At 43.7% G+C, this 14,531-nt stretch overlaps 1 protein-coding gene across 1 annotated transcript in view; it reads left to right on the top strand.

Moving 5' to 3' along the window:
• Positions 1–14,531, top strand: part of MAP4K4 (mitogen-activated protein kinase kinase kinase kinase 4) — an 87,357-nt gene that overhangs the window by 21,436 nt on the left and 51,390 nt on the right. Inside the window, exons 2-5 of the mRNA XM_009873193.1 lie at positions 6,986–7,111; positions 7,891–8,001; positions 10,802–10,892; positions 12,443–12,573. Coding sequence (XP_009871495.1) covers positions 6,986–7,111; positions 7,891–8,001; positions 10,802–10,892; positions 12,443–12,573 — 459 coding nt within the window. The remainder of the gene's footprint in view (positions 1–6,985; positions 7,112–7,890; positions 8,002–10,801; positions 10,893–12,442; positions 12,574–14,531) is intronic.

The raw sequence follows: 14,531 nt of genomic DNA on the forward strand, positions 1-14,531 counted from the left end.
CTGCACGTGATTCCGTCTCCTGCGCTGGCACAATGTTGCTACACAGGCTCCTTTGGGCAGTGCTGGGACCCTGCTTAAGAGCCAGCCCTCCCTCGTGCTTTTTTGGGCAGTTAATTTAATTGTTGCTTTATGGCGGCAGCCTCAGCGATGGCACTGTTGCGAACGATTTGGCTTGTTTTCCCCCTTGTTTCAGATGGTGCTTTTAGCATGCAGTAGAGAGGGTGTTGTGCCAAGGGGAGACAAAGCAGGCTCTGTTCTGTATGTGTTGGGAAGCGTGTTTCTAACCTGCTTGATGAAATCTTGCCCCCGAAGGTAACCAAACGTGGTCATAAGGACGGCAGTGTTCTGCCAGCCAGTTCTCACAAAACTAAGATTTTCTTTTTCTCTTTTTTTTTTTTTTTTTTTTGACCCTTGCGAAAACATCACAGCCGTCTTCTACAATCTCTATGCCTGAGCAGCATTGCTGGTTCGCTGCTTCTGGCAGTGTGGCTCTGTGCCGACGACGGAGGCGGCTCAGAGGCTTGTGGGCAGCTCACAGTGACAGGATGGGCTCTGGAGAGCTTGCAAATGGTAAAGCCTGTGAAGGGCTTTCTCTGCATGAGCTACATATGTGGAAAAGGAGCAAAGTCTGAGAGGCACCCTTGAAGGGATGGTGGGCCGATGCTCACCACCCACACCACTGCTTGCTGGATGTCTAGTGCTCTTTCAGTGTCACCCTGCCTGGGGTTCCAGAGCAAGCTGAGCTGCTGAAGATCGCAAGCTCCAGCGGATGCTTTTTCTTGAGGGCGAACAGTACAGAGGCAAGCGTCTGTTTGGGAAGGACTTGAAGGACGGTGCAGAGAAATGAAAATGCTAATGCCAAGGTGGGAAGAGTCTGTGGGTAAGGGGTCCGTGGAAGAGAGACTGACATGTGAAGTGGGACAGGTACGGTGAATGCTACGAGTGAGAAAGTAACAGAAGAGAGAGAGAGAGAGAAGGAAAATAGAGTTGCCTGAGATCTTTGCCTAGACGGTAAGAAAACTTAAAGGGTCTGTAAAAGACCCTCAGGAAGGATGGGATGTAACAAGAAAGTTGGAGCCTCTCATGTTAAGATTTAGGAGGGACTGTATATGGGCTTGTTAAATGTTTACTATACATCTTGATTAAAGCCTTTTCTTTTAAACAGTTCAGGCTTCCCCTCCCAAGAAGCTTGTGTTGGATACTTTCTTTTACGAACTATTTTATGTTATATTCCCAGTTCTGACACTCCGTTGTGGTGTTGGAGAGGATCTTGTTTCTCCACATTGCGCTCTCTGCGCTGCAAGCAGCTCTGATTTACGCAAAATTCCTACCTTGGCAGGCACTGGCAGGGACTTGCCCGATGCTCAGAGTCTCTTTGCTCTTGTGGTTAGGTTCCTCCCGAAATTATAATCTCCTTCCCGGCTTGGAGGCAGCACCACAGTTCCCAGTTCCAATACTGCACTGTGTGCAATACTACCCCAACTCTTCTGGCCAAACATCTCCCTCGTGTGTGAGAACTTTATTAACGAGTGTATATATTATGGATTCCAGCACCAGAAAAGGTCACCTATTGTGCTAGGCACTATTCAGACTTTCCCTGTTCTGGACAGATTCTGCTCTGAATGGATGCTGGCCAGGTCTGGGGTGTGGGGAGGAGGGAGGATGTGACACAAGCAGAATGGTGGTTTTTTAAAGTTGGTGTCACGATTTATCCAGGAAAATTTCTCTTTGTGTTTGGTGCCTTTTAGGACTTTTTTATTTTTATATGAGTGGAGAGCACAAATGAAACGTGAGAGGAAGCAGAAAGGAAAATAAACTGGGTTTCTTGTGGGCTTCTCCTGTTTTTCTTCAGCTTACGTGTCAAAGGGGGAGATGGTGAAAGAAAGGCCAAGTCATCATCGTTTTGGTGCCTAACTAGTCCAAACTAGTTTCTTCTCTGCCCCTCTGGGTGTCTGTGGGGTAGCAGTCCATTTCCCCTCCCTGCCAGGCTGAGGCTGCTGCCTGCCCCTCCACCCAGATCCCAGCTCTGCTGTGATTTAAAGATTCCCACAACCCACTGCTGGAGCTTGTGATCCTCAGCAGCTCAGCTTACTCTGAAACTCCAGACGGAGCGTTGCCAGCTGCCGTTCTCCAGGCAGAGCTTTGTGAGCAGCATTGGGAATGCAAAGGAAAAGGAGACCTGGAGGTTTCCCTTTCCAGTTCTCCCTTTGCCAGCGTGTTCAGCTTTCCACTCTTGGGCGGTGGTGTTAATTCCTAACACACAGGGCTGTAGCTTAAAATGACTGGAGCTGAGATTCGTCATTGTCTCATTTTTTAAATCGAAAAGGAAAGCTACTGAAGGAACCAATTTGTATTCCTCTGCAAACTGATTTAGGGCAGTGTATAAATCATTTGGCAGGATAGGTAAACTTGCTTTTACCTTCATCACAGAACATTATCTTGCTTGTCTATGTTTTCTCATTCATGTTTTCCCTTAATAGTACTACTAGTGTAGATCAAATCTTCTGAAATTGCCCTGAGTTTCTCCTCCCCGAGCTGTGCCACCCGGTGAGAGGGCAGGATCAACAGCTGTCAAAGAGCGGTGGTCAGGCAGCTCTTCCATGCGGGAGAGTGTCAGTGGAAAGTCACCACTTGCATGCTCCTTCCCCACTGCACCTCTGGGTGGGGTTTTTTAGTGTTTGTTTGTTTGTTTTTAAATTGAGTTCCTGAAATAATTTCCTTGTCCTGTAGAGCTTGGGAAACAGTGTTAGCCCCTGCTTACTCCCCTGGGTCTGTTTGTCAGAGACAGATTCTCGTAGGGGATCTCACACCAGTTGCAGCGGTGAGGCAGGTCGTGACTGTGTTACTTGGTTTCCTGAGGCACCACTGTTGTTCCGGGAAGTGTATAAACACAAGCCAGGCATAAAGCGATTTTCCCTTTCGTTACGTCCTTCCTGATTCTGGCATTTCTAGAGCTCTAGTTCCCTTCTCCCTCCCTACTATGATGTCCAGCAAAGTGCTTCTGAATTTCTCATCTTCTATGAATTTGTATAAATAAGCAGGATTTTCTTGCAGTAATGATGCAGCAGAGGGTTACCTTTGGACAACATGCTGGAATGGCATAACCGAGCTGTCCAGATTAATATTCCTTACTTAGATCTGCTCTAGTAGCTTTTATCTGACAGGGCTTTACTCCAGTGGTAACCTTGGTCAGGTACTTAAAATCATTCAGATACTTAAATCCTCACAATTTTGTAAATGGTGATATAAGGAAAATAACAAGTCATTGCTTTGCCATCTGTGTGTGAAAAAAAAAAAAATCTGATACTTAGCATGCAGTGATGAATGGAAGAGCAACTGGTGTTAAGGTTTTGTGCTACAGCTATGAGCAAACTGATGGGGTGCCACTAGGTGGCATGCAGAGAAGTAACATGCCTGCTTTTATTTTTAGTGTGCTAATTCAAATGGTTAGAAATGATCTTTGCGTACCTAGGTGGATTTCTGTGCGGACATCGTGTGCGGTTTTTAATCTTACCGGCAAAGTAACTTTGATAAAACAGTGTCATGGTTAGAAATCCGTAGAGATGCTGACAGATCCATTTAACTTCTGAAGGGAGACATGTGGAAAAGGAGAGGAAAGACTCTCCAAGCTTGATTTAACCCACGTGAGTCTTGCAAAAGTATAGCCTAGTGCAAAAATAACTGGTGATCAGACGTGCTGTCACAAACAGACAGCGAATGTGTAAGTATAAAACACTTGCACCAGCCCCATCACAGGCCAGACAAAGAAGGTTTCAGTGGGAGTTTGTATCCACAGATAATGGCTTAAAGTGGTAATTGATGCCAGCTGCATAAAATCACTAGGAAGGGTTCACCAGCTGCCTCTCTCCTCCAAGAAGAAAGGATTGTATTTTTGAATCCCTTCACGAGAATGACAGTCTCTCACCCCAGTCGCTTTTAATTTTCCCCTTTTGTGATCCTGGTGCCTCTACAAACGGAGGGAGTGTTTGTGGCGGTGGTGCAGCTCCTGTGTTGTCGGGAGGAGATGAGGGGACCTTCCGTCCCTGAGGCTGGCTCACATGTCCGTATCCCAAATTGCAGGAAGGCCCTGAAACACCTCCCTCCTCTGCGCAGGAGGATCCCGGCCGCAGCCTCTGCCCTCCCTGCGGCACGTGTGTCCGTAAGGGGACCTGTGCGGAAATGGTTTTATCCGGTGAAATTTTCTTGGGCGGGATTCATCTCACCCTGATGCGAGACATCTGCAGGATTGGTGTCTGGATCTTGGCTAATGACCTCATCCTCCTTTTGTCATTAGTGGGGAGAGGTAAACACCGGGAGCGCGTGCATTGTTTGGCCTCCTTCAAATGTCCACTCCAGGATGAGATCAGTTGTACCCTGGAAAAAAAATCCCCGTTCCTGAATCTGGAATAGGACAGTTTCGGTCTGGCCACGTAGTTTTTTTTTTTTAATAATTCTTTTGTGTTGTTTCTTTTAACACTAATTGCTCTGCCACGGTGCCACTGCAACCTTCTCGGTGCTGATTAATCCTCATGATAGTTCCTGTCGCCACAAAGTCTTCAGGACTCGATGCCAGGGAGTTATTGATTCACACTAAGTAAGTGGAGTCCTCCAAAGCCTGGCGAGAATCACTGAACCCATTTATTTTTTGTAGACTGGAATTTGGACTGGATTGAACTGTGGGTGAGACGCTGCTTGTGTTGTGGTCAAATGCTCAGTGATGGCTAAGTAGGACTTTAGGCCTGGCCTTAGTGTTAAGAGAGGTTCTTAGGATTGCTGCAGGGCACTGAGCAGGTGCTTTGACACAGCCACAAGGAAAAACTGAAAGAGCAGTAACTGCCTGCAGTCTGCTGGTCTGTGTGCACCTTTGTTGTTGTTTGGTTTTGGGGTTTGGGGTTTTTTTCATGTTATTTCTCAGAAAAAGATCCTGTCAAATCATTGCTGTTTTGATTGTTACCATAGATAAACATGAACAACCTTTAGGACATTCTGCCCATTGTATTGTTAAAAGCTATTGTGTTTATGTGCTGAGTGTAGGAAATGATTTTTATATAAAAAGTCAGTACAAAAGAGCAGATTAATTGAATTATACATATTAACCCATCAATGATTAAGTCCCAAGCCATTTAAGTTTAACAGAACTCCTATTACATTTTTTTGCCTCCATTCAAAGTTCAATGTATTAGTTTCTTTTATAAGAATGTGTTATTCTTTTTTTTCTATTTTTTCCTTTTTTTTCCTCCTCCTTTTTTTTTTTGGCATATGAGCTAAATGAATTAAAAAAATCACACAACAGCAAGGACAACAGAGGCAGCTGCGGAAGCACAGACTTAGTTTTTGGCTCAAAAAGCTGTTCTGATAACACTTTCTCCCAGGGCTGCTCTTTGATGGGAACTTTGATTTACAAGATTATTTCACTATTTTGTTCCAGAAATACTTTGTGAAGTATTGTGCTTTAATGATGTGTCATGAGAAGATTTAAGAATAGTTTATTCTTGGTGCATTTTGGGAATTATCTTGTAGTAATTTATGAATAAACACAGTGTCCTGCTGTTAGTGTATTTGGAATAATTGTTTGCTTTGTAGCATAGGGTGGTTTCTTTTGCTAAAGCCATGCTTACCAGTGTGCATAAATAGTTAACGTGTACTTAGTATTAACATCTGCATATGTCGTGAATAGGATATTTGATTGCTAGCATGGTACAAATTGCAAGGAAGTTTGAGGCTTAAAATTTTTTCATGTAATCAGCTTTGACATTACAGGATAATCAAAATACGTGCTACCGTTTCCATCAGCCAGCCACCCTAGGGAGCAGAGGTTTCGGTTTCTTCCTGGAATCAATTTAAAGTAGACGTTTTCCCCCGGGTAGCTAAGGCTAGAAAATTGTCGAGCAAATACAGATTGTGCCTAACGAGGTAACCCAGCTTCCTTTTCCTTCATTGCCTTGAGATGTGCTGGATGAAGGCTCCCAGTGTGTGGGTGTGGTACAAGAGAGCTGGGGGTGGGATGGTGTCTGCTCCTTCTTCTTCTGTATCTGCTGGGCTGCCTGCTCAGGGCATCACCTCAAAGCGTGCCTGGATCTTTACCTGCAGATGCGTCCTGCTGACACTTCAAAACGGGGTTGTGGGTGTTTTTAAGGAGTGGTTGCAGTAACATTGCCCGTTTCAGCTCTTTTGAAGGGATGACCTCCCTTCACCTCAGCTGCTCTCATGCTTGGCACCTCGCTGAGCCAGGGGCAACCGGGGGAAATCCTTCCTCTGCCTTTGTGTCCCAGCATCCTGTTTACTGCCTGGGCTCCCGGCCCTCTCTTCCTGATGCACTTGCTCTTCCTCCATGGAGCCAGATGGAAGAGGAGGAAACTCGTGCACGAGGCAAACGCCTTGTCCGCTCAGCGAGGGAAATTCCTGATCTCCACCTCTGCTTTCCTTCACCAGCCCTGTGCTGGCACCAAGCTGGGACTCTGTGGTCCCCACCGCAGGGGGACCCACCTCAGGAGCATTCTTCAGCATCCGACCTCACTGAGCTACAGTTTGGCATTTAAATAGGACTGGTTGCAATTTTCAAAATTAAAGGGAAAAAAATAAGGAAGGTGGAAATAATACTCCTCTACTGTAAATTAACAGATTTTTTTCAGTTTTGTAGTTCTCTGAGTTACTAAGACTAAAAGCCTGCTAGCTATATATTTGCTTAAGGTATTATGAACATAGGGTTTTTAAATGGATCCTGTCCTGCTGTCACTGAATGAACTCCAGTGCATCCTTCATTTGCTTTTTTTCACTACTCGAAAACTTGTGAAAGTAAAAGTCACTTTTAGACCATCTCAATAAACAAGATTTCGATGGTATGAACATATGAACATAGCATTTACTGAGCATGATGCAGGTATAAAATGAACTTTTGAAAAATGTAGTTGTGTGAAAGAAGAGAGGAGAAATAACTAATGTACATGGTGTATTAAACATATGGTTTCTTGTTCTTTTTCCAAAGGACGAGGAAGAAGAAATCAAACTGGAGATTAATATGCTAAAGAAATATTCTCATCATAGAAATATTGCAACTTATTATGGTGCTTTCATTAAGAAAAGTCCTCCAGGACATGATGACCAACTGTGGGTAAGAAGATATTTCTCAAGCATGTTCATAAGGCTTTCCATTTTTGATGTAGTTTGAGGATCACAGAAATACCTCATTATGAAAAGATGAACTAATAGTATTTGGTGCTTGCCTGAACAGATAGATAAGTGAATCACACAGGCTAATCGTGCATCATTGAGAGGATGGCTGAACCAAGATTTGCTATTAGCAGTGGATTTACTCTTTAAGTAAATTCTTTTTCCCCATTTTCCAGATGGATAGTAACATGTTTCGTGGAAACAGGAGTAAGAATGTGTGGCTGTAAAAAGAAGACTGTTCTTTAGAATTGTACGTGTCTCATCCCACCTCTTCTACATCCTCTAGAGGATTGAAGTTTGAGTTTGAAGTGGCAGGGTACAGACATCAGTGCATGTTCTCACGTAAATAAATGGGAGTTAAAGAATAAGATGTGTTGCAACGGTGTGATCAGTTTGATTCCTGTGTCGGATGTGCTCTTACTCCTGTTGCTGCTAATGCATTTTGCATAGCTGAGCAAATCCAGATTCCTAGCATTAAATTACAGTGATTAAATCAGTCCTTGAAAATGTGGTAACTAATGTGAGACACATTCCATATATGTCTGACACACATTGGAGACATTTAGTTTGAATCCATTTTCCAGGCAGAGATGTAAAATAGATTATACTCTCTGCTGCACGACGGTTTCCCAAATCAATGCTGCAGCCTGATTATTTTGCTTCACTAGACAGTTGGGAACTGTGTTTAATGTTGGTTATATGCTGATATTTGTTTTGCAGCTTGTAATGGAGTTTTGTGGAGCAGGCTCTATCACAGACCTTGTGAAGAACACGAAAGGGAATACTTTGAAAGAAGACTGGATAGCATATATCTCCAGAGAGATTCTCCGGGTAAGGAAAACAGAGTGCCCCACTTGAAAACACGGGAACAGACTTAGTGAGATGTAGCCTAGCTTGAGGTTCTGCAAGAAGCTGTTTCTGATCAATCCCGTTTGCCCTGTCATTGCTTGGAGAGTGCATAGGAACAGATAGATACCTGCTCCACATCATTTGCCTTGGTGTGAGTTGTACTGCACTGGAACAACAGCCTTGCAGAAAATAGCAGTTCTTAGTCACGAGAAGGCAGCGGAAGAACCAGGAGGATCTTACCTATTGCAGAATCCGTGAAGCAATGTCCATAAGACACTATTTTCGAGAAACATGAGGTTTTGACAGTGTCGTGACACAGTAGAATACGGAATGGCCTTTTCCAGATGTGCTTGCAGCCGTCTTACTCTGCTTATAATCAAGTCCGTGGAAGAATGGAGTTGGTGGCTCAGGCCAGCACTCAGGACTTCTATGCTGCAACGTGCTCGTGTATCATGTATTCCCGCAGTCTCTAGAGCGAGCAGCTGCGCCCTGTGTCCTGTGAGCTGTGCAGTGCTGGCAGCCGGCGCCGCAGAAGTTTCCCAGGAAGAGGGACGCCACTTGCCAGTTTTTCTAAAACTGAAGTTTTAAGTAATTACTCTTCATATTTAATTTCCAGTTGATACAGTTTAAATGCTTTTTCAATTGACATTTTGTTTGCTCTGCTTAGTAAATCTGGTATGATTTTCCTCGTGCTTCTTTGTAAAGCAAATTGCCTCCTACTCGTACCACTATGCAGTATGTTTGTTCAATTGCCTCATCATAAATGAAGTTCTGAAGGGCTTTATGTTAAAGGAAACCACCAGCGGCTCTTGCATAAATCAGAGCTGCTGTTGTCTGTGTTACACATTTGCTCTGCCTTGGTGATTTTAATCCCAAATGCTAGGAGAGAGTCTGGCTGGTGGTGCATTTTAAGTTCTTTATGTAGGAGAAGAAAAATTGAATACGTACTGATGGTTGTATTTCAAATCAAATGGATAGCATACTTTAATATGGCGAAAGCTGACTTTTGCAGGACTGATCTTGTGCTTGATTTGAGAACTGTGTATCCTTGGAGGTATTGCTTGCAGTGTTGCATTTGTCCTGGATTTTCCTTAGGTAAAGTAGTCCTGAATGCTGATAAGAGGAGAAAATTATTTACCTCAGAAAAGAGTTAGGTGAAAGTTATTTTCTCATTCCTGTGAGAGGTTTGCAAAAGAAGCCTTAATTGCTTGATAGCAGGAACTGGAATATCTAGAAAAAAGGAATGCTAAACCTGAATTGTTATGAGACGTTGCAAAACTTGATACGACACCGAGTTTGTCAGAGATGAAAGAGAGAGATTGTGTAACAGAATGTGAAAAGGAGCCAAAGATTGCTGCAGGTGGAGACACAGGTGAGGGTAGAGCTAGTGGATCCCTGTGTGGTTGGAGGGGCTCAAGGACTGCAAGAGAACGGAGACTTGCCCCTCTGTCTCCTCCCAGCCCTTCACAAACCCAGATGTGTTTTTTTGGTAAGGTTAGATGGTACTCTGGAGAGAACAGACGATTATCTCTCTGGGTGAGTCAGGGCAGCAGAAGGCTTTAAGCAGTATCCCGTGTGAAGCTGTTGAAAAACCTTCATTCCTGTGAGAAATAAGACCACACTTAGCATTAGCAGCCAGCGAAGGGTCTCGGGGACATCAGCCATTCGCTTGACTTTTTTGTGACATGTGCTGGGAGGAGCTGTGGATGGTGGTTGTTTTTGTCATGCTCATTAAGTGTTTTAAAAAAAGGAAAATAGCCCAATGGTTATGTAGGCAAACTAGTAAATGATCGTTTAATGAAGAACATGTGTTAAGAAATACTTCTCTACAGCAACCACTACTCTCTTAACCTCTTGCAGCTGTAGAGGTTCTATTTCTTTATTTTTCATGAAGCATTAAAAGCCTATGAGGGCAACGTGAACAGGCAAGACAATCCCACTGGAAACTACAATTTTCCGAGCAGAGAGCTGAGGAGAAACCAAAATACTGGCAGTTGCTAAGAGGGTTGCCTGTTGTTCTCCCAATTACATTAGAGAGTAAAATGCAACATATGTCTTCCTCAGCCCTCCCTCCACATGGCTAACGCCTTGGGGCATGCATCCAGGTGCTGTCTCAACAAAAAGCACCGTATGCCAGGAGGTTTTGTTTCATTTGGAAAGTATAATGCTCATGCCCTTTTTTTTGTTTTTTCTTTTGCATTTTTTTATTTCCCAAGGAACCATTATCTGGCTTCGTATTTATGGAGGCTAGAGAAGAGAACTGCAGCTTTTGTTTGTTCATCAGTCATCGCTTGCCCTCAAACATAACTGCCAGTCCAACACCCTCCTACCCCCTTCTCAGGGGTACCTAAATGCATGCTGATGCTGCCCCCTTTCTCCTTCCACCTCTCTTCCTTGGTCTAAATTTTGGGTGACCCTCTGCACGTCAGATGTCAAGCATATACGCTGATGCTGATGCCATTTACAGTGTCATTGTGTGGAGACTTTCTAGGAGCTTAACTTTCTTCCTGCGACAGCTGAGAGGTGTTTGCACGGTGCAGATATTGGGCTATATTTAGGTGCAGAATGTGTGTCACCTGGGGCCTGTGTCTCTGCTCCGTTGCCAAAAGCTGTGCAGACAGGGTGCTGCTACAAGTCTCCTGTCGATCCTGTTGCATTCAGCTACTGAGCAAGAGCCCCAGATCCAGTGCTAGGGGCTTTAGGGGTGCTGGGTATGGGTAGTCCCCTGCTAAGCCAGGAGCCCAACTCTGAATGTCCTCTCTTTCCTCTCTTCTCAATGCAGGGGTTGGCACATCTTCATGCCCATCATGTGATTCACAGGGATATCAAAGGGCAAAATGTGTTGTTAACAGAGAACGCAGAAGTGAAACTGGGTAAGTAGGCACGCACATGCACTTCCTCATTCATTCAGTCTTTGTTTTGTGGTGTTCCCAAACTGATTTTATCATCTGAGAGCCCAGTGACATTTTTTGTAGCATGTGCAATCTGTCGCTTCTCCCGTGTGAACTGAGGTGTCCTGCACGAATTTCCTCTTGCTTTGGGAGGATGGCATGCATTTCATCAGAAGATGTTGGCTTTCATGCCAAAATCGACATCAGATGACCGTTTTGTGCCCCCCATGGAGCCATGAGTGACTTGTGTTCGTTCTAATTCCCTTTATTCTGGACTCAGGAAGTGACAGGAGTCACTCTTTTATATGGCTTTAAAATAGCACCTGCTGTGCAGGTTCTGGACACAGAAATGTGATCTGGATGGCACACTCGAGGCAGCTGTGGCATCAAGTTCAAAATGCAGTTCCAGCTCTGGCATGCCTGCTGGAAACCAGGCCCACCCCTGACCTCTTCCCTCGCTTCCAAGTGGACATACTCTTTTTCTTCTTTCTCTCTAGTTTGTCTGTTCCAGTTACTGCACTCTTTAACCTTCTGTGTTCATATCATGCTATGCTCACCACCTTTTTTTGGTTAAATATAGAGCCATGCTGAAGGCCTCCCACTCAGCCCACATCCCTTCTGTTTTGCATTGCACCTTCCTGCAGCACGAGGCACGGGAAGATGTCCTGGCTGCTGGAGGAGGAAGCTCTGGGGAGAGCTTTCCTCCTTTTGGTCCAAAGTGGAGCACAGTACCTCCCAAATCATTGCTCCCACTGAGCTTGTCTACATCAGTTTGTCACTGTCACTCAGGTGATGGATGCAGTGAAGCTGACACAGCCTTCCTAGAGCAGATGCAGTTACTGGTATAGAAAGACATATATCACTGAGGTTGTGAGCAGATGGAACTGAGGGGAGGAAAACACCGTTGTGATGTAATTGCCTTGTAACAAAATGGGCATCTCTTCTGCGACATTCATTCGTGTGTGCTCAAAGTTAACACTTGAATAATGCTCATCTTTTGCTCCTTTCGACGTATCTGCACTGTGCATTGGAACAGAGAAGAATTCCCTGAGCATCAGATGATTTTTGCTGTCTTATTTTAGAGCAGAAAAGGTGGACAGCCTTCTGGCTGTCACCCGCCCACCAGGGGACATGTTCATGCATGTAGTTTTCCCATAGCATGAGAGGTACCTTTGGGAAGCAGCTCCTTCCATATAGGCGAAGGTGCTTGGCTTCGCCATTTGGGAAAGGAATAGCCCCACCTCAGCCTCCCAGGCAGTATTTTTGCAGCTGCACTCTCTCTTCTGTGCAGGCAGGTGAAAGGTGCAGGAGAGGTGGTTTTACTCTGCCGTGTCCCTTGACACTTGTGGCCCAAACACGTTGTGTGTGAACCACAAGAGCTCAGCTGCCTCAGTATTAATCATTATATTTCTCCTCTGCGTGGTCCTCCCACGTGGAACATCCACAGGGTTTTTTTCAAAATCACCTTACAGAAGTAATCGCTGCATTATTTTTCCTCCTCTTACTTAATTATACTCTTTTCCTGCCCACAGTGGATTTTGGTGTGAGCGCTCAGCTGGACAGGACAGTTGGCAGGAGAAACACTTTTATTGGAACTCCGTACTGGATGGCTCCAGAAGTCATTGCCTGTGATGAGAATCCAGATGCTACGTATGATTACAGAGTAAGAGAGTCCTGTTCACGGGGAAAAAAGCCAACAACCCAGCAGACAAAAAACATACACTTTCAGTATGAATACGTGTGAACAATGGCAGGTTTTGTGACTTCGTATGTTTTGTAGGGGTAATAGTATTTTGTATAGGTACATTCTTATTACAGGACTACAAGATACGGGTCACTGTCAGATTGTGACCTTTAACAGATGCCGTTACTTGTATTTTCATAGCTTTGGGACATAAGGGTTATAGGACTTCAGTGTGTTGTAGATACTCAGAGAAGGCAAAAAAGAGTTTAACTCAAAATGCTCATGTTGCATGATTGTACTTTAAATTGTGTTAGACTATAGACTATGTCCCAGTTATGGTAGTAACCCAGAACAATGCATTTTAGGTATTGCCTTAAATAGAACCACCGTCTGGAGAGCTCGTGAAGTACAGAAGGAGCTCTTTAAACCGTGTCTATTCCTGATTTCAAGACACATACACATGTTGATAAAAATTTATCCATCACGTTTCTCAACGAAGAAAATTGGTTACATAATTTACTGCAAACCAAAGATTTAATTGCTGCAAAACCATGATTGGCTAAATGGTATTTGCTCAATAGTATAAGAAGAATACTATGTGTGTGCATTCAAAGCTAAATTTCTCTAATGAAAGCATACTTCAATCTTAAAAGCTCTTCTCAGCTTTGCTTTAATGAAAACAGAAAGAAAGAAAAAAATGTGAAAATATGTTTTAAAAAAAATATTCGCTTAGACTAATGCAGTTGTTCCAACTTTTTACCAAGAAGGGCAACAAAGATACCAGAAAGCCTGTGATTATTGCCTCACAATGAATTTTAGAGCTGAATATCAATTATATCAACTTGCTGAGGTTGATAGTGGTGTTAGCTATCAGTATGCTTGTGTATGTCTAAATCTATTTTAAAAACCAAAATTATTTGAATTGGTGGTTTTGTACGTTTTGACTAAGATTGATCAGATTGATCCTGTTCCTCTTGATTTAATCACTTTTTACATTCATCAGCTCATTGTACTAAAGATAATACTTTATGTCTTTGCAGATGGAGTTATTGGGAAGGAAGGGTGGCTATTAAATGATCTGATAAAGGAGGAGAACTCTCTGCAGTTATTTGTTAATGCAGTAGTGATGTGAAAAATAACTCCTTCTGCCTCTGAAAACACCTGTTTATCATTCATGGTGGAGCTTGTAGGGCCCTTTACCCCCAAAAATTTATAGTTGAAAGATTTTGTAAGATCATGAGGCTGTGCAGTTTACCTTAAACAGCTGGATTTGATCTAGAGAAAAGATCACCTTGCTGGGTTTAAAAATGCTATCATTAGAAATGCTTCTCAATTTGTAGTACAAGAGTGACTTATTTCCGTATTAATTTGACTGATTTTTAAGAAAATGACAATTATGACCACAACTGAAGACTGCTTTGCTCAAGAACAGCTCTCTTTTGGCAGCCTCCTCCAGTGTTGTGCCCCTTAGGCTGTGGCAGTCTCTGGAGTTGGTTCCTCACCAACCCTCTTCCAGCTCTTGCCTCTGTTTGACCCTCCTGGCCCTCACTCAGTCTCCCTACTCAGAGATGCTGGCCGGAGGTGGTACCATGAAAGGCTTTCACTGAAGGATCTTTTTCCGTAATGTTTTGAGCAAAGCTGAAATGGTAGAGAAGGAGCTTTTAGCTTTGTCTGCAAGCAGTGTGCCCAGCAGAGGCTTCTTGCAGTTTTAAAGATGATGGTTATTCCCCTGCATAAAGCTATTATTTAATTATTGGGACTAGAAAAAGTTCAGGACTGTTGGGCATATTCCATTAATTTGTGTTTATTTGCTAGTTTAGACAGTGAAACTTGACAGGTTTTGAGGTTTTTGCCCTGTAGTCTTTACAGTCTTTAGTTTTCTTCCTCTTTGATTGGGGCAACAAGTACAATGATTTCTATGAATCTACTGTAGGGAA

This window comes from Apaloderma vittatum, unplaced genomic scaffold (genome assembly GCF_000703405.1).
Source record: "Apaloderma vittatum isolate BGI_N311 unplaced genomic scaffold, ASM70340v1 scaffold2890, whole genome shotgun sequence".
Taxonomy (NCBI): domain Eukaryota; kingdom Metazoa; phylum Chordata; class Aves; order Trogoniformes; family Trogonidae; genus Apaloderma; species Apaloderma vittatum.